This window comes from Panicum virgatum, chromosome 3K (genome assembly GCF_016808335.1).
Source record: "Panicum virgatum strain AP13 chromosome 3K, P.virgatum_v5, whole genome shotgun sequence".
In the NCBI taxonomy this organism is placed as follows: Eukaryota; Viridiplantae; Streptophyta; class Magnoliopsida; order Poales; family Poaceae; genus Panicum; species Panicum virgatum.
Window position 1 is genome coordinate 24715887 of NC_053138.1, and position 25292 is coordinate 24741178.

The window sequence follows — 25292 nt, forward strand, 5'->3', positions numbered from 1 at the left end:
TCAGCTAGCGGAGCGAATCGGCTCGGTGTGCTTGGGCTGATGATGGGGCTCGTCACGGCCTCGCTCCTTTTATAGGTGAGGAGAGCAGCAGCGGCGTCGCGCAGGGACGGGCGACGGCGTGGGCTGCAGCAGCTCGTCGTCAACGCGAACAGTGGCAGCGCTGAAGGCGCGAGCGTCGAGGCGGCAAAGCCGGCGAGGACGCTGCAGCGGCGTGGGCGAGGTGGGGACGCGGAGGTAGGCGGCACGGCGTGGTGCCGACGGCAGTGCGCGGTCCCGTCGTGGGGCCGGCGTGTCGCGCGTGCGCGAGCGAGAGCGAGCGCGGGTGAGGATGGCAGGGAGGGGGCGTCGGCTTCTTTTATAGACGAGGTGAGGCGGTTCGCGCGGCGGAGAAAAAATCTCGGCCGGCACTGTGCGTGACGACCCCGATTTTTGGCGAGGTGGGTGCCACCATATTTGCATGACGGGTTATTTAATATTGTGAGCACTCTTGCCGGCTTCCAGGAAATGGAGTGAGTGCTGCCATGACGGGTCATTTCAAGGTCAATGGTGTGTGTACTCCGTGGCTTCTAGGGGATGATGAAGTTATGGCGAAGGAGGTAGGCGCTGTCATGATTGTCTGGGAATTATGGCGTGGTATTATAAGTTCATACTTCAAAATGTAAGAGGAGAGACAGGAAACAAGTTGCTTTAATGGATCATATGCTGCTAAGCACAAAACTAGACGCAACATAACAGGCTGACAGTGATTGCATATACCTAGCCAGCGTTTGGCACAATTAGCCATGTTATCCAAGTGCATCTTTAGGAATGAAGATAAAAAATAATAATTGCTAATTTTAGCTACAGTAACAACCTCCTTATTCTTTATCATCATCGTGGCAATTATCACTAGCATCAAATTCAGTATCATTATCCTCTCTATCTTCAACAATGTGCACAAGGGAATTGGCTTGCAACTTCTTGAACTGGCTTATAAAGTCAGTTGCTTCCGAGATGAGAGCATTTTTTGCAGCCTTCAGACCACCAGCTTGCTGCCGAGAAAGAGTCATGACAGAATTAGCGCCTTTAGAGCCTGGAGTCCTTTTGCGAGGCTTTTTTGTGCCTTCTCTACGAGACAACTGGTCAACATATTTCTCATGTAAGATAACATTCTTGATGGGCTTCAGAACTGCTGGGCTCGGTTCATCTCGCTCGGCTTTTAATCTTGAAAATGGTTTCTTTTGTGCTGACAAACTTCCGCTGCACTTGCCTAGAGAATCTGAATTTAAATAACTTTCAGGGGTCCGAGGAGAATACTCAGAAGATATGTTCAGTTCAAGGGCACTCGGTGAGGTTTCAAATAATGGAAAGTGATCAGCCTCTTGAGCTTGGTCGATGAGGCAATGCTTCTGCAACAAATGCCTCACCGTCTTCTGAGTTGCTAGGCTCTTCCGTTTAGCTATCCTTTGCCTTCTGACTGTCGATTCCAAGAGATTTGGAAGTTTTGGATCAGACAATGAGAAATTTCCTATAGGAGAAAATGTTGTTTTACTTGTTCTTGGACGTGGGGCAATGGGAGTGGGTGTTGAGAGGTCAGCATGAATTCTGTTGAAGCAGTCTTTGGCAGATCTCCCTGGCACCTAAAAAGATTTGTGCCAAATATCATTGAGATAACGGGTAGAACTCCAAGCAAATAGAAATATGCCAAATAAGAAACATGAACTACCACCAAATTATCTCAGCGAGGTATGAAAAAGAAAAGATAACCACCACTATGAGGCCTCAAGTTATTTTGATTGAATGAACAGGCCAATATAACCCTCTAGTTTTTTTATTTGAGCCCCCTAGCTATTCGTTTCTTAAGATGTTGCATTATTTGGTGATGAATAAAGTGCATCAGTGGTCATTAAACTTGTTCTATTTCTAAAAAATGCAAAAACATATTCTGGTCTTGCATTTTACAAGAGATGACAAAAACCGCTAAACCAAATGATGTTAGGAGTGGAATTACCAATTTTGAGACTCTCTTCCAGAAATGTGGGGATGGTCGTGCAGTGAAATAAGCTTTACGCAATGCCGTGTCCTGCTCTTCTGTCCAATCATCTGCACCACAAAAATTCTCCATTCCTTCTCTTTCAATCCTACTTGGCTCGTCGATGTTTTCATCAATGTTTATCAATCTCTCATGACCAGCTTTAGGCTTCGCCACAATAGAAGGGTCCTTTCCAACCTTTTTGTGGATGGACTTTTTAGGTTCATTGCTAGGTACATTTTCTTGGCAATATCCAGGCAATGATTTAGGTTTCTTGTAACTTCGCCTCTTTTGTGATGACCTCCTTTCAGTGCCTCTCTTCCTCTTACCTGTCGGCACCACAGAATGACTGGGCTTAACTTGTTGCTTCTCACTCTTCATGCGCGGTACATCTGTAACCTTTTTCCTAGTAAGAATATCTTGGGGATCTTGACAAAGTTGATGGGGTTTATTGTGGCTTTTCATCCTTGCCAAAGGCTTCAATCCAGCATTTTTCCTATCCCTTTTCAGATTCACTTGATCTCTGTCTTTCCTAATAGCATTTTGAGACTTTCTGTTATGAGATGTCTCCTGGCAATTTGGTGGCAATAACGGTTTTCCAAAACTCTTATCCTCCTGGTGGAATCGTGGAGATCTGCGTAGAGGCATCATTGCCGATTGATCATCCCTTATCTTATATTCCTACAAGAATGAGTACACATTACAACAAACTTTCTACAAGCTATGAATTAAATGTGAACTCGGTCAAACTTTCAAAGTAACAAGTATGACAATATTAAGATTGCACAGGAATAAAATGGATGAAATTAAGCAAGAATGGGTCCTACCTCGTTTACTTCATCCTCAATCACAATTGGGTGCTCTGGATCCCTCCCCCTATGCTGCAGCAACTGGCATTGAAGAGCCCTCGGTTGCCGCACAGCTCCAGCTTTGCGGCCTTTCCCATTCTTCGTGGGGACAACCTTCTTGTTTAATGTTTGGACCTCACCTTCCACCTCTTGGTTCTTGGAACTCGAAGGGAGTCTCGGCATGGGCAAACTTTGAGGGGTCGCATGGTAAGAGCGTAGCCTCCCCTTCCATGGCGTCCCACCAGCAGCTGGGGCAAAGGATTCCTAGTTGTAGTAGCCGGTCCAAAAGTAATTTTAGGCATGGAGGCAATAACACTACTGATATGCACAGAAAAACCAATATTAACATAGAAAAAAAAGGCTCAAAATTGATGAGTACTAAGTAAATAGTAGGGTTAGAGTCTCCAGGCTCCAGCTATGTCAATGATTTGTCGATTTGTTCAATCATTGCAAAATTGGGTTCCCTTGGAGCACAACAACAAAACTAGAAGCTAAAGAATAACACGACGCCGTCAAGATGTACCACGAATTAAGAAGACGAAGCATTTTAAAATGTGAGGGGAGTCTGATACGGAGACAGGCAAAGGAGATCGGCGTAAGCGAGCGAGGGATGCGATGAGAATAGGAGGGGGTGCTGTTCGGCTCACCGCACCGGCGGACCGTCTCGCCGTCATGCTGTCTGGCCCACCGTCGCGACGCCGCGCCCTCCACAGCTGCATCGGCGGCCAAGCGGTGGCGCGGCGCCCAAGGCCCGCCGGCGAGGCCTAGCCCTCCGCAGCGGAGCAATCCGCTGCTCTCCGCCGCTCGCGTCCCGCCCCGGCGGCTATCGCCGAATCCGCCAGCCGGGCGCCGCACAGCTGCTCCGCTTGAATGCCGCCGCCCTAGGGTTAGGAACTGACGAAGATGAACAGCCATCCCATGATAGCAATTCAAATCTTGCGTCCGTTAAGCTTCGGCTGGTCAGTTATTATTACTTCAAATGCTGCTTTTACCTGAAGAGATAATATACAAATCCGACGATCCGCCTAACGTCGGGGGTTATGTATCGTCCGTAGATAGTTAATCGACTTATCGCAAAGCCAGATCGGCTCACCTGTCCGCACGCCCAGCCCAACTCAGTCCTATCGCCTATGTATCGAGAACAACAGAACGATGAGAGAGGGGAGAGAAGGCATGACAACGGTAAAGCGGCAGCCACAAACAGTGATGATATTATCATGGAGCACGAAAGCTAGACTAGTCTAGTACTTTGTCCTTTTACTTAACTTTTTTAATGGATTCAACAATATTGTCAAGCCGATTCAACATTTTAGATAAAATAATTTGACACTTTGGAAAAATTAATTCAATATTTCTTAGAAAAATGTTGAAATAGTATGTTGCAAATGTTATAATTATATATTAAATTGTTGAACTAGTATATTAAAATATTGAACTATTCGATTAAAAAAATAAAAAATAGTATATTGGATCTCATTTTATTGGTTTAATTCCAACGGATACTATGGTTCAAACGGATGTTTAATTTGATTTATGGTTGAAAAGAAAACGTCGATTGAAATTTGGGAATCTGTTAAACTTCCCATCCTCTCTCTCTTTAGATCATGACACGTGGATATCCCATCATTGTCCCCCCTGCTCCAAGCACATGCTGCTGTGTATAGGTATATGCCTGGAGTTCATATTTCCAGCCTAGTACCCAAGCACGTGCGGCGCTATCTCGGATGTAATTATAATTGTAGCATGAATCTCTAACACTAAAGATACATGCACTCCAAATCTTCCGCGTAACGTCGGCGGACCGGGAGTTGGCTTGTTTCCGGGCACTTGTACAGCAGCCCAACACACGGAGTGAATACACGAGGCCCAACCTAATTCTCACATGGAGTTCATATTTCCAGCCTAGTACCAAGCTGTGGGCTTGTTTTAATTCCGGCCCAGCACATGCCACCGACGCGGCCCAGTACTTGCAAAGGACAGTGCTGCGGTGCAGTGCAGTGTGCACGAGGGGAATGCTCTGACCCTGTGATGTTCCCCGGGCGGCTATCCTGCAACTCCCCCGTATCCTGCAACTCCCCTGTATGTTTTGGTAGGAGTTGGTTTCGCAAGGTTGAAGCCAATTTGTCGGCCATGGCGTCGCCCGACACATGATTCCAAAGCTGTTCCCGGAGAGAGTGTGCAGCGCGCAGCGCGCAGCGGTGGTACTGGTGCGGCACAGACCAGCTTTAATTTGGTTCTGGTCAGTCAATACAACCTGTTGATTGCCTCTCTAATCTCTTTCATACACCGTAGCCGTGAACAGTATTTTCGGCAGCCGTAGTAATCGCTACCCTGCAATTCGATCCCCTGGATGTTGACCGGGCTGCTACTTTGCTAGTGAAACTAGAGAAGTATAGCATTCGCCACCCGGCACACCATTCCAAAGCTGTTCCTGCGGAGAAAGTGCAGCGCGCAGCAGTGGTGCAGTACAGACTACAGACCAGGCTCATGCGGCTGCTCTCGAGTCTCTCCCCGCGATCCCGCTCCCCCGGCCGGTCAGTGACCCCCGGCCTATGGCTATGATGATGGCCCAAATTATGGAGACGACGATGATGGATCGAATTATGGTGACGAGTGGTGAAGATGACGGCCGCGAAACACGGCGGCGCCCCCCCGTGGTCAATATGCTAGCTACCGACGATGCTTGCCGCCGGTGGGTCTCGCACCGGCACCCGGCCGGACCGTGACCGCCGGCTTTAACTCCCGCTGCTCCGGCCGTCGTTTATAGCCGCAGCCCATGCGCCGGTGTCCCACGCTAGCTAGGTCCTGTCCGAAATGCCAACGTGTCGGAAAGTACGGCGGATCCGGGCCCACGTACAGTCGCTGTACTGACACCAGAGCTACAGATCGACCAGCATCGTCTGCTACGAAGAAGCTAGCACCTGGGCGCGAGAGACCGGAGCACCAGCCCGGCGGCGACAGCGACGCGTAACTGAACCGCCGCTTCTTCCGCGGAGCGCCCGGCGGCAGCATTCGAGAGACTCGGACGCAAGAGACCTGGCCCCTGGTCCAGCAGCATCGCGTGGCGGAGCGCAGGATCCGGCAAGGCAAAAACTCCCTCGGTCCCTCCTCCTCCTCCCACGGCGTCGCGCTCGAGCACCAGCTGATGAGCGGCAGCACCACCTACCTACCCGGGAGGCCAACCCCATAAATAATTCACCACGAGCAGTCGAGCAGGGCGCAGCTCGACAAGCGAGAGCGAACCGGGTGGGTGGCGAAGAAACTTCTCCTGATCCTCACGGATGAGCACGGCTGCATGGGCAAGTACTGAAGCCCGGCCGTGTCAGAGGGCGTGCGCACTGGCGGAATTGATGGGTGGCTCGCACTCGCAGCAGCCACCAGCCGGATGGAAGGGATCGGAGGGAATGATGCCGTCGCTGCAAAGCAATCCTTCCGCCCCGTGTTGTACTTGCCGCTGCTCGCCGTGCCGATGCCCTGTCCGTCCACCCATCCGCTGCAATCCAATCTGCACGCAGCAGCGGGTGGAAGGGATCGGAGGGAATGATGCCATGCCCCAGCAGAACCGGTGGCCTCGGCGTCCTCCGGCGGCGGAGCTGGAGGATGTTCACCCACAGCTCGTCGGAGAGAGAGACACAGACGACGCTGTCCCCTAGCTACCGCGCCAGCTCCCCGGTTTTTGGCGTGGCAGCCCCGTCCAACGGAGCCCCATGCACGGCGAAGCGGACGGAGGTCGACAGCCCTCTCTCTGGCTCACTTTTACTGCTCATCGCCGGTACACTTTGTCTGTTTAGATCTAGCATATCGCGGGGATCTATTCAATATCCATCCATCCATCCGTGACGACGCTGGGGAATACTAATTGATTAGGGCCGGGGGCGCGACACTGTATCCGGTTACCCGCAGGACAGAGGAACTGAGCGAAGGCATGGCGTCCTTGACCGCTGATAAATGGCATGCCTGGCTGTACTAGTACGTACTAGGCCGCATCTCTGCCAATCTTCCCAGCCATTGGCCACTGGGGAGGTTTATTAGCCTCTGAAACGGGTGATCCGGTAGGTCCATTTTTGGGCAGGCTGATGATGAGAAGTTTGCTGCGGTGGCTACATGTAGCAGTCATCATCTGCACTGCACCATGTTCTAGAACAGAGACGAGCACAAACCGCTGAACCGTCGGAGTCTTGCCACGGTCGCGACGTCTCGCCATCGAGACACGGAGCTCGACCGGTGCGTGGGGGTTGTGCGGTAGCCGTGCATGATGCGTAGGGGTGACAATGGGTGACGGGCACCTCCAACCCTCTTTAGTTTAAAATATCGTACTCCCTTCGTTTTAAAATGTAGATTGTTTTGAATTTTCTAGATTTATAGTGTTTGCTATGTACCTAGATATAATGTAATTCTAGATACACAGCAAAATATATGAATCTAGAAAAGTCAAAACGACCTACATTTTGAAACGGAGGGAGTACTAGTTTTTCAAAATAGAATATTATTTTGAAGAAATAGTACAAAATTTTAAACTAAAGAGGGTTGGAGGTGCCCCTAAGGGTCACCTATTGGCACCCCTAATGATGGCCCCGGGATTTAGGCCGCTACCTATATACTCATTGCTAGTCATGAAAATTGGTTTTTTCTACTTTTTCTTTACATGGCGCGTGTAAGGAAAATATATTCGACCGCGGACGATGCGCATCAAAGTTGTGTACGGGCACGAGCACAGGAAAGACAAGAACCTGTTTCCCGTTTGTGCAGTGGCAGTGGCGCGGTACTGTGCCCACACTATGTCGGTACGTACTAGGCGCAACACATGTATTGCCCAAATCGCAGGCTTCTGCGCCTCCTCTACATTATTATCAGCGACCGGTTTGCTATCCCGTCGAGGGGGCGTCCGAATTTGCCAACCAACGTGATGGAGGTTGTTCGGGGTTGCACGCGCTCGCCACTACACTGGTCATCCGTCGGTTTTTCGAGCCCCTATTTCGGTCCCGGACTACTAGGTGTCTTTCGATCGCAGGCGACCGGCGACGGTCCTACCGGCTCGCTTTGCCGCACCGCCCACTCCACCCGCCGCCGCCGCATTGGCCTCCCTGCCACGCCACCTTCACTTCTAAGGCCGCCGGCCACCGGAACCCTGACAGTCCTCTCTCCTAGTTTCGGTCCCTGCAGCTCGAGAAGGAAAATAAACAGATGCGGGCCCACCTACATTGGCTTGGAGGGCTCTCCTGCGACTCTTCTCCTCTCACTTACGCGTGCGACTCCTAATATGTACAAATGTGACTCCTAATATATATTGATCGCATCCTACATCCCTACCTCATTCTAGGTTTTGAAGGGAGGAATCCAAATCATTGGGTGGAAAACTCGTTCCACAAAATAAAAAATTGTCAGTTTCTTCAACAAAAAAAAAGTTGTCACTGGCCAGTAGTCATCAGTACTGCAAAGGGGAGGTGAACAAATGAGCTCCTTTGGTGGTGCCATCCGCCGTGGAAACTTTTTAGCAAATCCACCAGGCCATTTTGCCCTGCCGACGTGCCTAGGCCAAAACTCCGAACAGCAGACTAGCAGAGCAGGCATCGCAGCGCGTCTTGAGATTCCCTGCAACGGCTTTTGGACGAGAGCTGCGGATGCCCTGGTGTCCGTCCGATCAGCCGACCGACGGTCCAGATCGCGTTGGACGGACCGATGCGAACAAGATCAGCGCGAGCTTTCATCTACCTGCACGGCTGCCCGTCCGTGGTTGTTAATCCGGGCTTTAATTGTCTCAAGATCCTCGGTTCTGACTTCTGCGCGTCCCTTAATTACTCCACACTCCGATTTAACCCGAGATCCGCCTGTCAGGCGGGCCCACACGCGCAGAAACGGACAGCCTTCCGCGCACAGCGCAACTTCCCCGGTCCCTGTGTATCCGTGTAAAATGGTGGCAAAAGAGTCACATCAGACACTGTAGTACTTTTCGTTTGTTTGTGGTAATTGTTGTCCTATTATGACCTAACTAGGCTCAAAAGATTCGTCTCGTCGTGTACATCAAAACTATATAATTAGTTTTTTTATTTACTTATATTTAATATTCCATGCATAAGACAAAAGATTTAATGTGATAGGTGAATAGTAAAGTTTGGAGAGAGAAATTTTGGAGCTAAACACAACCTTGGCTGAGCCTTGTCTGAGCATGAAGCCCGGAGCTCAACTCCCCTGTGCATCTCGTGCTCACCCTGCTCACTCCACTCCTCCCACCATACTAGTGACTCGCTAGTGACCAGACTAGTGAGCTAGTGACTGTACCATGCAGCTCTAGCAAGCGAGTCTGGTGGTGGTGGCAGAGTGGGTTGGTAGGAGGAGTGCTGGCAGCAGCAGCTAGCGCGCGCGCGGGGGGACGCCCGGGCAGGCTGCGACGGCGAGCAAGAGGAGCCAGCTGCCCCGCCGGGCGCCGCCGGCAATGTCGCCGCCTCCCCCGCCGCTGCTGCGCGACCAGCTGTCGCGCCGGACGGCGGTGCTGGGGCTGCGCCTGTGGGTGCTCCTCGGCATCGCGGTCGGCGCCGCCTTCCTACTGCTCCTCGCGCTCATCTCCCTCCACCTGGCCGCGGCGCGCCGGAGGCGGCCCAGGAAGGGCGTCGCGCGCGCGCCCGCCGCGCACGCGCACGCGCCGCCGGGTGCGGGGGCGCCTCTGTCCCCGTCCACCATCCCGCCCGTGTCCAAGGAGATCCAGGAGGTGGCCGTCCACGTCGGCTCGCTCCGCCACTACCTCGAGATGGGCCACGCGTTCCTCAAGGACGGCGGCGGCGACGGGGACTCCGTGGGTCCCGCCACCGCGCACGGGTCGCAGCGCGTGCACATCGAGGCCGGCAAGGGCCGCCGCATGGTCGCGTGCGCCGACGGGGAGGCGGTCGTCGGGCCCGTGGCGTCCGACGTGTCGGCGGCCGCCGCGTGCTGCGGCCCCGAGGTGTCGCACCTCGGGTGGGGGCACTGGTACACGCTCCGGGAGCTGGAGGAGGCCACCGCCGCCTTCGCGCCCGAGCACGTCGTCGGCGAGGGCGGCTACGGCATCGTCTACCGCGGCATCCTCGCCGGCGGCTACCAGGTCGCCGTCAAGAACCTCCTCAACAACAGGGGGCAAGCCGAGAGGGAGTTCCGGGTGGAGGTGGAGGCGATCGGCCGCGTCCGGCACAAGAATCTTGTCCGGCTGCTGGGCTACTGCGCCGAGGGCGTGCACCGGTACAGAAACAGAACCCCTCGCGCATTTCATTGATGACGCGCTGCCTGGCTGCCTTCCTCGCTCTCGCGGCGCCACTTGCATTGCATTGCTTCTTGTGGTAACCTGCCCGTGCACGTCGTACCAACGCAACCAACCACTGTTGCTTGTCATCTCAGGATACTCGTCTACGAGTACGTCGACAATGGCAACCTCGAGCAGTGGCTGCACGGCGACGTCCGGCCCGTGAGCCCGCTCACCTGGGACATCCGGATGAGCATCGTGCTCGGCATGGCCAAAGGGTGCCTGAACTTCCCAGTGCTTTTCCCGTTCTGAATTGGCGATTTGTGCGTCTCTGAGATTGGGTGTAAAATTCAGGATCACGTACTTGCACGAGGGGCTGGAGCCCAAGGTGGTGCACAGGGACATCAAGTCCAGCAACATTCTGCTGGACAGGAGGTGGAACCCCAAGGTCTCGGATTTCGGCCTCGCCAAGCTCCTGGGTTCGGACAGCAACTACGTCACCACCAGGGTGATGGGAACATTTGGGTGAGCTGGTCTTCAGGCTCCTGATTTTTTTTTTGAAAAGAATTCTCCTGAATTATATGGGGATCTGCTTCCATCTGGTGAACTAACTGTATGGTGTGAATTCTGAAACCGCTCCTGTTTGTGGCAGTTATGTGGCGCCAGAGTACGCAAGCACCGGCATGCTGAACGAGAGGAGCGACGTGTACAGCTTCGGGATCCTCATCATGGAGATCATCTCCGGCCGGAGCCCGGTCGACTACGCGAGACCCGCCGGAGAGGTTAGGGACGCGCCCGCCTGCGGTTCGACCAGGCAACGAGATCATTCTACGCTCTGCACAATTCGCCTAATAAATCTCTGCTGCTGTATCCACCACCACCATCACCTCAGGTTAACCTCGTGGAGTGGCTCAAGAACAAGGTGACCAACAGGGACTACGAGGCGATCCTGGACCCGAAGCTGCCGGAGAAGCCGTCCTCCAAGGCGCTGAAGAAGGCCCTCCTGGTGGCGCTGAGGTGCGTGGATCCCGACTCCCAGAAACGGCCGAAGATGGGGCATGTAATCCACATGCTCGAGGTCGACGACTTCCCGTATCGAGAGGTGAGCCCTGCCGCTGCGCCAGTTGCTTCCTTTTTACTACTACATCTCTCTGAGGTCAATCATGCCACTCATTCGCTCGCAAGAACATACTTATATCCATGTTGAAATCGATCCCAAGTTACATGCGGTGGATCCCCCGCCATTGCCGGTGGCCGGAGTAAACTAGTGTAATAACCTGTCCTGCATGAATGCTTGCCGATATGAAGATGGTGGTGCCCTCTGCAGTCCGGGTTTTGATTAAAATGGTGAGCCCTCTGCATGGGCAGCAGGCGCATCATCAGGGGGATTAAAAATTTAAAATTGCACGCTGCTGGCTCTGATTACCGGCTCTCTGTCTGACCCTGGACCGAGCGTTAAATACTGTCCTGACAGACAGTGCCTGAGCTGCCCGTTGGGATGTTATTAAATCTGTCACCTCGGAAAACTATTCAATGAACAAAATGGTAAATAAAACTATCAATTCGTATCACCGTTTCGGCCATGTTTTATTGTTTTACTAACAATTGCTGAACGGTCGAGCAGAAGTTTCAGAGGCCCCTGTTTTCTTTACCCTCGTTCTGACTTGTGAGCTCTGCATATTTGTGCGCATCTGGCCGCAGGATCGCCGGACTCTACGGCCGGGCAACGGCAGCCCCCTGGAGAGGGCGAGGACGCCGGGGAGGCCGGCGGCGGCGGGGTCCTGCGACAGCAGCTGCTACGAGGGCAACACGACCACCGCCAGCACGCCGTCCAGGCTAGTCCAGGACATGTAAAGCCAGCGCTGCCACGCACGCCTCCGCCGCGGGCTCCTGATCGACTTCTGCTTCTGCCTGCCGGCCGCACGGGGGATGCTGCGGGTCTGTTCTGTCGGTGCCGTTTTGATCTGCTTCTCCGGTTCTCCCAACCACTGCCTCGTCGTCGACGCATAATCTTTTTTTTCCCACCGGAGGCGTGGTTGCCTCCCTTCCCTAGGTTTTGAACTCATCTAAACCACCGTGATTGACCTAGATTTGCCGGGTGTTGCCGAACTGTCTGTATAGTGAAGCGCTCTCATCTCAGGCCGCAAAGTCGGGCTGCTCGTTCGTTGATTCATTCCGTGATGAACTGATGGTGTACACAAGCGTGGGTGCGAGTGACTCTCTGTTTCTTGTTTGTACTTGAAGCTTCATGTGTAGAAGCATGTCTCCAGTAATTTTAGCATGGATAGTCGTTTGCTGCCAAGAAAATTTGAGCAAAATTTCACAGGACGAAAGATTTCGTCTGTATGTTGTTTCATTGTTTGCTTGCAACATACTGCATTTGGTAGGGTCCCAAAAAGAACTTCATGATGGTACCCCAAAAAACTTGATTAACCACGAGAAAGTGGCCAAGTTGAGCCCGCTTGTTTCCAGCACGTCGGCAAGACGGCAACCCCCTCCTCCGCATCCGGCCCAAGCCCATAATGTCAGAGGAGACCAAAACGCGCTGTCTTATTCGATCCATCGCGTTGGTCCGTCGAGCATCCATTGTGAAGTGTGAACCATTGAACTTCCCGAGCCCTTTCGACGGATCTTGGGACGGAGGGGGACAAGAAGCGCCTTTCTGCCCTTCGTCGCACTCACTCGGCAACGATCCAGCTCCGTGCTGTGATCCAGACTGTACGCAGTAGAGATGCAGCAGCGGCCGCACTCCCCTGCCACACTCTGACCTCCAAAAGAGGCAGCTGGTGCGCTGTCTCCGGCAATCAGAGCCATCAAAGCCAGGCTCTCAAGTCAGCCGCACCCGCACCCCACATCATGATCCATGAGTTGGGAAGTTTGTGGTTACCTGAACTATCTGCCGGCCATTTGCTGCGCCATCCTGCTAGACAATTCCTTCCGCAATTCTTCACTTCTTCAGCTGCGTTGCGTGCGCCGTCCCGGTACTAGCACGTATGTCATCTGCGTGCGAGTGCTGTAATTGTGCGCCGGTTACTCTTTTGGTCATGTTTTGCAGGAGCAGATTTGTCCCGTCAGGCTGCAGACGGTAGAATCGAACTGACGAAAGAAGTTGGTGCCGTTTCAGTCTTAGCTTGTTGCTTCTTTCTTAATTCTTATGCTCGAGGCAGATGCCACGTTTCGTAGTACTCTCTCTTCTTTCGAAAAATGGAGCCTGACTTGTGCTAAGTGCTTGTGGCTGCAGTTCATTTTGCGGTAAATGGTACTCCTAAGCAGTTTTTTGTTCAAAAAACAAAAACCCACAGCAGTAATGATGCAAAAGAGATGTCAAGTGTAACTCCTTACTCCTCAGTTTCGATCATTATTATTCGCACTTAAAAGCCTTCACCCGTCACCCCAAGTTGAAATTACTCTACCCAAAAGCACAGAAATGCATCGCTGAATAAAAGGAACTGACCTGGATTTTCGCTCTGCGTCGACGTGTATCCGTTGCTGCTTGGTGCATCGATAATCAACGATGGGCCGTAGGCCCGGGCGATGGAAGCTGCAAACGTCTGCTTAGTTCTGCGCTGGGCCGGGCCAACTGACACTCCCGAGCGACCCAAAAAATTCTTTCCGCGGTCTATAATTGTCTGCCGTTCCGGGCCGTGTCCAGCATGTGCGGAGTAAAATACCAGCCCGCGTCACCTGAATTTTATTGAGAAAAACAAAACATGTGCGGCCTGCAGTTGAATTTTCATGCGCGGTAAGATGGAATAGGTTTCAGGGAGATGCTTTTACATCGACATCAACAAAAAAGGTGGAGTGTGACAGTACACGGCTGCTCTTAATTTTGATTTGTGATGCCCTTTTCCACTACCGGCAAACCCGAATTTCATTACGGATTAAAGCACCAAAATTACAAAGCAAAGTTTCACGGTGCATCAGAGTTTAAACTTTAAAGCAGCTGCTGCTTCAGAGCATCACCAAAAGTATCTAATATTTGCTATCCAGAAAACCTAGCTTTAGACAGAATTTAGGCACCTAAAAGACCTCGACCTCCAACAGTGGTCCTATTTTGCGTTTCCTAAAGAATTGAAATATGCACGCCAATCCCTCGTGGGGCAGTGTTTGTCACCTGTTCCGCGCTCGTATTACGATGGCAAGCACAACACGCTATAGTTTGCATGATTTTTTTTTCAATTTAAATAGTTTGCATGATCGACTACCAAGCCCTGAGTGCCTACTGCGAATTCGATTACAGGAATCAGAAAACATAAAGACAACAACCACGAAGAACAACTCAAATGTCGAAGATTTCATCACATGGAATTGATAAAATAGCAAGCTGTAACACCATGATTCAAAGGCTATGGAAGATCCAAACCTAAACTGAACACCACGTGATCCCTTCAAAATTCCAAAACTTTACAAGATTCCCCATCACATCGAATATTTCAACCCATGCATGAAGTATTAAATGTAGCTAAATAAAATAACTAATTACATAGTTAGATTGTAATTTGCGAGACGAATCTTTTGAGCCTAGTTAACCCATGACGGGACAATAATTATCAAATACAAACGAAAATGCTACAATATTTTACACCCAAATTTTTACGCAACTAAACAAGGCCCAAGTTTAATCTAGGTAATTTGTACCTTGCGGAGCGCTACAACAAGCTCTCTGACAAAGTCGAAGCTGTCAGCGGCAAGTCCATGGGGCCGTAGCGGAAGACTGATGGATGGAGACACGACTCACTGTGAGGCCACGCGCCACGCCGCCACCATCACCACAATGGCCTTGCGCCGTCGTCGCCGCGGAGGAGCCTTGCGCCGTTGTTGTCCGTGGGGCCTTGTGCCATCGGCCCACTGCCGCCAATTGGAGTAGCGAGGACGATGGATGGGACTGATAGAGAATGGCGCGCAGGCGAAAGAAATCGAGTCAATTTCCTCTATGGCGCTATGTGCCATTGAAAACTAGCCTATTTTTTATATACCATCATTTATAATTTTTCATCTTCTACGTGCCATTGACATCAATTCACACTGTGGCCAATCTCAATAAGAGTGTCATAGAAATATTATGAACATTAAATTTACTGACATCATAGCCTAATTATGAAGAGAGACGAGGGAAAATGTCATGGAATGTGAGAGGAGTATCATCACCATGACACTCCTCCTGCTCGGTTACCTAGTTCACAGTCTTGATAACAGTGTTGATGACACTCACACTGAGACTGGCCTAAGAGTCACGTTGGATTACGAAGAGAGCACTAAAATTGATCCATTACTGCCTCTGAAAGCTAAAATCAGGCAGGATTGTTGCATAAGGGTAGAGGGGCAACAACATGACTAGAACCAGACCCAAATCAGTGGTGCAGGCAGGATTGAGCTAAGGAGGGGCTCTCCTTCTCTTCTTCCACATCCAACCTTTCCTTTCCTCCTCCTTTCTCAAATTTTTAGGAGGGGCGAGATAAAAAAAAAGTAGGAGGGGCTTGTGGGTTCTCTATGGGATTTCCAATGGTAGGACGAGCTTGAGCTCCCTTCAGACCCACCGCTGGATCTGCCATTGACCCAAATAACATAAAGTTTATAACAAGGTACCAAATGAGTTGCACACCAGGCAAATAGAGATATCAATATATGTATCCGGTCATAATGAAATATATGGTCAGGCACGTTTGTGAAAAATATAAGGAAAAGTTTGGTTTACACCCTCCAACTATCGCAAAAATCTGATTTTCAACCTTCAACTACGAAACCGAACAACATAAGCCATCCAACTGTCAAAATCGGATAAATTTGGCCCCTGGTGTGGTTTTGAAGGTGGTTTTCCATTTTATGAGAATTAAAAATATTCAATTTTACACTAAAAAATTTATAAGTAATTCATTTTAAGTCAAAAAATTATGAAATGGGTATCAAAAGTTTTCTAAAAATGTAACCTATCTATTGTCACATGACTTGTGAGCTATTCAGATCTAATTTTTTTATGTTCATAATATTTGGTTGCTTGCAGTTATGCCTATTATTTTTAGTAACTAAGATTCAAATGGAGCAATAATAGATATGTTGCATTTTTAGAAAAAATTTGGTACTAGTTTCATATTTTTCCTGATTTAAAGTGAATTAGTTTTGATTTTTTAGATCTAATTAGATTTATTTATTTTTTATAGAAAATACAAAACCACCTTCAAAACCATTCCAAGGGCCAAATTTGCCCGGTTTTGACAGTTGGATGGCTTATGTTGTCTGGTTTTGTAGTTGAAGGTTGAAAATCAGACTTTTGCTATAGCTCGAGGGTGAAAATTGGACTTTTCTAAAAAAAAATATATGTTTGGTAAACTTGACCAAACTTTAAAGAGTTGTTCATAGCACAAACCAAAACATTTTACATTCTAAACGGAGGGATCGGATTAGCTGCAAACTGACATGTGGTCTCAACGTCAGCGGTCCACTGCCGAATTGCCGCTCACGTCAAAGTCCACGTCCGCTCACGCCCTGTAGTGGCCAGCTGCCCCCCATAGCCCCGAAGATGGGAAGTCATCGTCGTACTAACGCCCATGGTACTGAAGCCACACGACGATGTCCCTCCCGGCCACAGGACGGACGACCTGTGCCGTGCGGGGGCGGGCGCGGCACTGCAGACGCCGAGGCGCACCAGCGGACCAGCCATCGTGATCTCGCCGCGACGCGCACGCGCACACCGCACAGGCAGCGCCGGCCGGCATGGGCCTCCAGCTGCACCGCGCTCCGAGCGCCCTCCGGTCAAACGACGACGAGAGAGGAAGGAAATCCCTTTGTTTCCCTTTCCCATCGAGAACATCATCGCCGGACCGCGGCCGGCGCGCGCGCAGCCGGTGAATGCGGGCGCCCCTGTCGCGTAAGCGTCACCCACCGGCCGCACGCCCACACCCTCCCACGCACCGCGCACTAGAGGCCGGGCGCGCCGAGCACTCGCCGGCAGCCGCATCCAGCTCATCCATAGGCCATAGCCTAGCCGCCACCACTCCACACCGGCACAGCGACGACTGTTCGTGCCTGTTGATCCCGTTCCCGGCTGGACCGCCTGGACGAAAGCTCTCGAGCCGGTGGCGCGTCGCTGTGCCCGTGCCCGTCCATCCTCTCCGGATTTGCGCCCGGGAACTAATTCTCGGCGGATAGCTGGCATATCTCGCTGCCGTCTAATCTAATCAGTCATCGTTCGCTCGCATCATCGCATACCGCGCGAGGCGATCGGCGGGTCCTCTCGCGGTCTTGTTCGATGATGTTGTCCTCGTGGTCCATGTCTTTTGGCAGTGAATGCCCGCGAGAGATGCCACTGACTAACCACTGGCATGGCACGGCCCGCATGGCTGCCGCTGCCGGCCAACCGGCGGCTAACCGGCCGGCGGGGGGGCATCAGGGACTGGCCATTAATCAGATTCTATTGGGTCAGCCATCGCTGTCGCCTGTGGTTTCAGAATTCTGAAACGAGATTACGGTATTTAAGAGAATATATCTGAACATATCTGATAGCCAACCACCGACAGTCCACGAGGACAGTACGTCTCGGTACTTGGCAGTTTGGTACCATCAATCAGTAGTCCTCTTTGTGGAGGAGATCATTTTTAGAGTTGTCTCTCTGGAGGTTATGAGGGCCTGTTCCTGTGTGATCCGTTCCTGGGCAGGGAGTTGCCGTCCTTTTCTTTGCAGGACGTTCCTGAGGAGTGCACCCAATGTTCGAGTTGCTGACACGCTGTCCGTCGTGACATCCTTCGATTTTGATAGTCGCGTATGGGAACACGCTTCGGAGCTCAATTCTCCATGTTCTATCTATCGGCTATCGCCGGCGCTCTGCATTGTAACCCGCTCTGGGAAAACACTTGTTTAAAACAAGCTGTTTTCTTATTCGACCCATCATGCTGTCAGGATCAGACAAACTCTCCGGGAGAATCTGTGGCAAGTTAATGAGGTTTGTTTGTTGCCTTGTGATCCTTGGAACGTGCCTAGGGGCCGGGTAGCCATACGCAACGGTAGCTGCGCGGTACACCATCACACACACTTGTAAAGTAGTACTCACAACTGTGAGGGTCCGCAGTACACGACACATCGTCCAGCGCCACACCGTACCACTACTCGTGGCTGGGCGGGCTCGCGAATTCGCCCGGAGCCGCAGCACGCGACACGGCCGGTGCCCATCCCGCTACCCACTCGCGCCGGCTTGACCCCCAACCGGGACTACGCAACCACCGAATCGGCTCCGCTCCGGCCCACCACCGCGCCAAACTATTCAGCATCCGCACTCCGACCAATCGTGTGCTGTGTACTTCAGTAATTGGCGAGCTGATGTGTTCAGTAATTTGGTAAATTTAGTTCAGTATTTCGACGATTATTTTTTCTAGTAATAGAAGGATGGTGTAGAATAATATTGTACACCTAAGATGTAAATAGCATTGTCGTATATATATCACAACACACAAAGGGAGTACACATTTGTAGGGGTTTTTAGGGCCCTCCAATCCAAGGCACATGTTCAAATTGAACTTGCACAATGACAGCTAAATAATAGCTGTCATTTATCTTGATATTGATTACATCACCACTAACATGATCAACCCAACATCGGCATCCACACTTTGCCCAATCGTGTGCTGAGTTACATGACGTCTCGTTAAATAGCCCGCGCACGCCGCGCCGTAGCGTCTGTCACACAGAGAGACGCGCCGACCGGAATGGCGGCCAGCAGCGTAGCAACGCCTCGTGGCATGGCGTGGCCGTGGCTGGCGTTGGCGTTGTGCGTCGCGACGGCGCTGCGGGTACCGGCCGCGTCGGCCGAGGCGGCGGCCTACATCGTGCACATGGACAAGTCGGCCATGCCCAGGGCGTTCGCGAGCCACCAGCGGTGGTACGAGTCCACGCTCTCCGCGGCTGCCCCGGGCGCCGGCATGTACTACGTCTACGACCACGCGGCGCACGGGTTCGCCGCGCGGCTGCGCGACGGGGAGGTCGAGGCGCTCCGGCGGTCGCGCGGGTTCGTGTCGTGCTACCGCGACGACGCCCGGGCGGTGACCCGGGACACGACGCACACGCCCGAGTTCCTCGGCGTCAGCGCGCCGGGGGCCCTGTGGGAGGCGGCCGGGTACGGCGACGGCGTCATCGTCGGCGTGGTGGACACCGGCGTGTGGCCCGAGAGCGCGAGCTTCCGCGACGACGGGCTCCCGCCGGTGCCGGCGCGGTGGAAGGGCGCCTGCGAGTCCGGCACCGCGTTCGACGGCTCCAAGGCTTGCAACCGGAAGCTCATCGGCGCGCGCAAGTTCAACAAGGGCCTCATCGCCAACGAGAACGTGACCATCGCCGTCAACTCCCCGCGGGACACCGACGGCCACGGCACGCACACCTCGTCCACGGCCGCCGGCTCGCCCGTGCCGGGCGCGTCCTTCTTCGGGTACGCGCCAGGCACCGCGCGCGGCATGGCGCCTCGGGCCAGGGTGGCCATGTACAAGGCCCTGTGGGACGAGGGAACCTACCCGTCCGACATACTCGCCGCCATGGACCAGGCCATCGCCGACGGCGTCGACGTCATCTCCCTCTCCCTCGGCCTGGACGGCCGCCCCCTGTACGAGGACCCCATTGCCATCGGTGCATTCGCCGCGATGCAGCGGGGCGTGTTCGTGTCGACCTCGGCGGGCAACGAAGGCCCCGACCTCGGCTTTCTCCACAACGGCACGCCCTGGACGCTCACCGTCGCGTCGGGCACGGTGGACCGGGAGTTCTCCGGCGTCGTGACCCTCGGCGACGGCACGACCCTCATCGGCGAATCACTCTACCCCGGCGGCCCGACCTCGCTCGCAGCCACCGGTCTCGTCTTCCTCGACGCGTGCGACAACTCCACCCTACTCGCCGCGAACCGCGATAAGGTCGTCCTCTGCGACCCCGACTCGCTGGGGGACGCCATTTCCACGTTGCAGGAGGCCAAGGTGCGCGCGGGCCTCTTCATTTCCAACGACTCGTTCAGCGAGCTCTACGAGAGCTTCTCCTTCCCGGGCGTCATCCTGAGCCCGCAAGATGGGCCCCTGCTGCTCCAGTACATACGAAGCAGCCACGCGCCCAAGGCCGCGGTGAAGTTCCAAGTGACCATCCTGGGCACCAAGCCCGCGCCGGTGGTGGCGACGTACACGTCCCGCGGCCCGTCGGGGAGCTGCCCGACGGTGCTCAAGCCCGACGTCATGGCGCCGGGCTCGCTTATACTGGCCTCGTGGGCGGAGAACATCAGCGTCGCCACCGTCGGGTCGCGGAATCTCTACAGCCGGTTCAACATCATCTCCGGCACGTCCATGGCGTGCCCGCACGCGTCTGGGGTGGCCGCGCTGCTCAAGGCGGTGCACCCGGAGTGGAGCCCGGCCATGGTCCGGTCGGCGATGATGACGACAGCCAGCCCGCTGGACAACACCGGGGCGTCCATCAAGGACATGGGCAGCCGCAACCACCCCGCGTCGCCGCTGGCGATGGGGTCCGGCCACATCGACCCGAGCCGCGCCGCGGACCCGGGCCTGGTCTACGACGCCGCGCCGGAGGACTACGTCAAGCTCATGTGCGCCATGAACTACACCGCGGTGCAAATCAGGACTGTCGCGCAGTCGGCGTCCTACGCCGTGGACTGCGCCGGTGCAACCCTCGACCTCAATTACCCATCGTTCATAGCGTTCTTCAACCAGAACGGCAGCGGCGCAGGCGAGAGGACGTTCACTAGGACCGTGACCAACGTGGGCGGCGCGCCAGCGAGCTACACCGCCCAAGTTGTTGGCCTGAAAGGGCTGACGGTGACCGTGACTCCGGACAGGTTGGTCTTCGGCAGCAAGAACGAGAAGCAGAAGTACACGCTCGTGATCCGGGGACAGATGAATAGCAATACCGGCGATGTGCTGCAAGGGTCGTTGACGTGGGTTGACGACGCCGGCAAGTACACGGTGAGAAGTCCGATCGTCGCAACCACAGTGAGCTCACAGCAGTTTTAGGATCCGTGCGTATATCATATATTTATTGAACTCTATGTAAGCAAATCAGGCAAGTAAAGCTTTCAAAAAAGGTCAGGCAAGTAAAGCTCGTCACCATCTGAGGATACATAATGATTTCCAGTATTGAAAGTTTCGCGGAAATGAACCATCAAAGATGACCTTAGTTATTATATCACCGATGGTAATACAAGTATGCTTTGATCTCCATTTAATCCTCTAAAATGGCCGGCATTCAAACTAATCTACTTTTTTTTTTGAGGGGTCAACTAATCTACTATTTAGACAGGGGGTACACCCCATGTCACCTTACTAACACAACCCCTGACATGGAAAACTGACTAGCAACTAGCAAAAGTGTGGTACCTCACGCCAATGGGGGGCAAGTTTTGATTTCTTCCATCACAATACTCGTTCAAGACCTGTTACACATGTAGTTCAACATTCAGTCACTCGTTCAAGATTACTGGAAAGACAAAGATATCACATGCTAATATGCTATAAAAAAAACGCGGTTCAAAACTTAGGCTGCAAAATTGATTTCGCACCAGAAAGCTGAAATGTTAACGTATTAATATGTCTCTTGCTTTCACTCTGATCCAGTAGCCATCAAGAACTCCCCTTCACATACTAGGTCGGCCCCGACATAAGCTTTCCCTTCCATCTTTGCAATTCCAAATCTTTTCTGCAGCTTGATCAGAGTCATTCGCATGATCAAGGTGTCTCCAGCAATCACAGGCTTCCGGAATCTCACTTTATCAATCCCTGCGAAAAAGAAGTTCTCTCGAGATCCGCCTACTTCAGGTTGCAACATAACTATACCTCCAACCTGGGCCATTGCCTGCAGTTCAAGGTTAAAACTTGTTTCTCATTCAAGCAAATTAACACTGCCTGCTTGATGTCAGATAATAAGTAGCTGAAGTAACGTCTTAGTAAAAAATGCAAAGAATAATGGACTAGACAGCATTATAGAAAACTGTATATTGGACATTAATGCCAGTGTCGTTCCAAAATGTATCAAACAGAAGAACTACCACAGCTACCAGCACATATCCTTTATGTCAAAACAAAAGATGTGAGTTGCTACCAATCCCTTAAAGGCTTGCGAGTAGATCTAACTTGATTGTCTGGTCAGTTTGTTAATTTAAATATTCAGATGGGTCAAAAGGAAAACAAATATCGTAAAGCAATCCCATATAACTATTTTAGTGGTAACAATCTGAAACTTCGTTCCTTAGAAATCTGTAGCACTGTAAAAGCAAACAAAAGTGCTTCAGTGTACAGAAACTTTTGCTTTTTCAAAGGCACAAAAAATGCTGGAAGATAGCCACCAAGTGTGGCAATATCCGGCATGAATTATCTAGCATTATCATTTTGCCATGCAATTAGACACGTGACTGACCATAAAGAGTGGCACAAGACTCCAACAGGTATTGTTTGAGGAAAAAGAATACAACAATAAATTAATTTACATGTCAAGAATGCTGAAGTGAAACAATATGGATGTCAAAATAAAGAGACCATTATATACCTCAACCATGAGAACACCAGGCATTATGGGTCGTTCCGGAAAATGTCCTGGGAAGAAGTTATCGTTTATTGTCACATTCTTGATCGCAACAGCATATTCTCCTGGTTTGTAATCAATCACTCTGTCAACCAGAAGGAATGGGAACCTGGAATGCACATCAAAGAAACGAAGCATTTAACACAAACTCGCATGGAATTTGAGTATCAACATCAAGTATCTTCACCACCAATGGGAAATCTACAAATGACGTAGGTTTTTTCATTCACCTTACTGACACAGTCAACCACAGTGCAATAAATGATAGTTAGAAAGCTACCCTATCTTTTAGTGCTCACTATGCAGTTAACAATGTTCAGTGCGCACAGCTGCTAGGCTAGCTTGAATGTTTTGTTGAGCACAGGGGCTGCTCTGGAGGCTTTTCTTTAGAACATTGGTCAACAGCTCACTTGCCTGGGAGCCAGGGCAGAAAGCATGCCACTTGACTGTCAACCATATAACTACCATTCATAAAATGACAAAGATCATGTCTTTTCGATGACCATGGTGAACCTTTTATATTTATTGATTTTATTTTCTTCCATCTACTTTTCATTTAGATAGCCAGCAACCCGAATTGAAATAAGAAGAAACCCCAGTATAACAAGTTACATGAGGGTCCAATAAAGGAGAGAAGTTGCTGGGCTTCGCAGTTGTAAAATTGGACAGATATTGAAATGAAATCAATATACCAGCATCAAACAAAATCACCCATTCGTAGGCCAACAAGTCTAACAGCACATTTACTTTGTAAAAGTCATGCATTAGCACTGACAAAATCCTGACATCCCAAGATTCCATTTAGGTCAACTTATCGGCAGTCAGTGGACTGCTGGATCTGAAATAACAGGTAGGGATGCAACTACATTGGGCATAATTTCAACATCCGCTTAAGAAAATTTATTCACAAAGTAATTCACAAACCGAAAAATATAGGAACAAATGGATAAACAGTAACTACAACAGCTCACCTATGTGGGAGGATATCGCGGATCTGGTTGATGTCCATGACAGTCGGGAAAGGAGGAAATCCTGGAACAGAACAGATCACAACCCCCGTAGCCATAAATTCAGTATTATGATCCAAACATATCCCAATCAGCAACACCAAAGCCATAAATACAAGTTTAAATGACAAGGAATAGCGGAAGTAGAGGCACTGACTTTTCTCGATAGGCTTCTCCGCCTCGGCCTTGTCTCCGACAGTGCACCGAGTGACTAGCCGCCTGGCGGCGGCGGGGCTCGCCAGGGCCAGCCCGCGGAGGGGTCGGATGGAAAAGCGGCCGCGGACGAGCGGAACAGACGGGAGGGAGGCCTGGGAGATGGCGGAGCACGGGGATCTTGCCATGGCTGCGGGTTCCATCGGCCGATCGGCGGGGAGGCGGAGGGGAGTGGCAGGAGAGCGGAAGCGTGTACAGTTTTGAAGCGGAAGCAGGGGGAGACTCCAATATAGGTCTTATTTAAATAAAAAAAAGAAACTAGTCATAGACATTACTCTCTAATTTACGATGAATGAAGAAAATAAATCTCACTCAATCTGTCTTCTCTCTTATTGCCTCGTCGGGCTCGTCCTATCATTCTTCTCTCTTTCTTGATTTTTATGTAGACATGGTGTCTTATTTGCATGAGAAACTATATCTATCTTTTTTCTCATTAACTTTTTTTTGCCATATCACTAAATTGCTTATGTGGTAGCCTCATTAATGCTATGGACACCATCTTATTAAGAGGGTTGGGGATGATCTTAGCCAGCGAGTGTCATTGACATAGTTACCAAGACAGTAGATTAGGTAATGGAGCATATTCCAGATACTTCTCCTCTCTCTTCATAATGAGGCTGTCATGTTAGCAAAAGTAAGGTTCATGACATTTCCACTGAGATTGGCTTTATTATACGACCCTCCCCACATGTGGCTGTTCATGACACTTCCACTAAGATTAGCTTTATTGCACGATCCTCCCCACATGTGACTGTTCTCTTCTTGCTCCTTATGTTCATCCCTAACTTTTATCATTTTTTTCTTCGGTCCCCTTCGTGCAAGTTTTCTTCTAAATCCATGGCGACTCAGGTTAGGTACATCGTCCTCCCCTTTTATCATTTTTTCTTCGCCCCCTTCGTGCAAGTTTTCTTCTAAATTCATGGCGACTCATGTTAGGTCCATCGTCCTCCCCCGCCGTCCTACCCTACCACCTCCCTCGTTGTGCCTCTCTGTAACGACCCGCCTCCCCGAGGCCGGGTCCATTTCGGTCACTCATCCCCAAATTACTCTAGGCCAAATACGCTTAATCTCAGAGTTTTTTGGAGATTGCCTTCCAAAAAAAAGTTGCAATTTATTGGTATGAATATCCTATTAATCATATTAAGTTTTGGGTCGGGATGTCACATATTCACCCCCTTAAGAGACCGACATCCTCGTCGGTCAATCCCAAGCCAGGAACATCCTCTTATGGCCACGTCCTGTAGGTCCAGTGCCGACGGCCCATGTGCCACGTTCGTGGGTCCAGTGCCAATGGTCCCTGTGCTCGTACCACTTACGCCCGTACATGCTCTCACAGACCAACATAAGTCTTTTCTGTGCGCTTTGTACTCACTCGTGCGCATCCAAGAATAACTTTCCGGTCAGTCACCCATCCTCAAATTACTCCAGGTCAAGCACGTTTAACCTCAGAGTTCTTTGGA

General features: G+C 51.4%; 4 protein-coding genes across 5 annotated transcripts; 2 read left to right on the plus strand and 2 right to left on the minus strand.

Annotated features, from left to right (window-relative positions):
- Positions 1 to 669: 669 nt before the first annotated feature.
- LOC120698572 lies at positions 670 to 3996 on the minus strand. 2 transcript variants are annotated; one of them, XM_039982254.1, is made up of 4 exons: positions 3507 to 3996; positions 2839 to 3123; positions 1991 to 2692; positions 670 to 1619 (listed from the first exon to the last, which is right to left on the minus strand). In XM_039982254.1, exons 1-4 carry the CDS (start codon positions 3576 to 3578, stop codon positions 858 to 860), a joined length of 1821 nt encoding a protein of 606 aa, XP_039838188.1. In that variant the 5' UTR covers positions 3579 to 3996; the 3' UTR covers positions 670 to 857. The 2 variants fall into 2 exon arrangements, with proteins under 2 accessions (XP_039838188.1, XP_039838189.1); XM_039982255.1 differs by having other exon boundaries at positions 1991 to 2224; positions 3507 to 3993.
- A 5071-nt stretch (positions 3997 to 9067) lies between these two features.
- On the plus strand, positions 9068 to 12397 carry LOC120698573 (probable serine/threonine-protein kinase At1g01540). Its single transcript, XM_039982257.1, has 6 exons — positions 9068 to 10068; positions 10225 to 10347; positions 10424 to 10594; positions 10722 to 10851; positions 10962 to 11171; positions 11771 to 12397. Exons 1-6 carry the CDS (start codon positions 9293 to 9295, stop codon positions 11921 to 11923), a joined length of 1563 nt encoding a protein of 520 aa, XP_039838191.1. The 5' UTR covers positions 9068 to 9292; the 3' UTR covers positions 11924 to 12397.
- Positions 12398 to 18698: 6301 nt separating this feature from the next.
- Positions 18699 to 21177, plus strand: LOC120698574 (subtilisin-like protease SBT3). Its single transcript, XM_039982258.1, has one exon. The coding sequence runs from the start codon at positions 18766 to 18768 to the stop codon at positions 21046 to 21048; it is 2283 nt and encodes a 760-aa protein (XP_039838192.1). The 5' UTR covers positions 18699 to 18765; the 3' UTR covers positions 21049 to 21177.
- LOC120698576 (3-hydroxyacyl-[acyl-carrier-protein] dehydratase FabZ-like) lies at positions 21109 to 24069 on the minus strand. Its single transcript, XM_039982259.1, has 5 exons — positions 23777 to 24069; positions 23584 to 23644; positions 22577 to 22721; positions 21594 to 21886; positions 21109 to 21467 (listed from the first exon to the last, which is right to left on the minus strand). Exons 1-4 carry the CDS (start codon positions 23973 to 23975, stop codon positions 21635 to 21637), a joined length of 657 nt encoding a protein of 218 aa, XP_039838193.1. The 5' UTR covers positions 23976 to 24069; the 3' UTR covers positions 21109 to 21467; positions 21594 to 21634.
- Positions 24070 to 25292: the final 1223 nt, after the last annotated feature.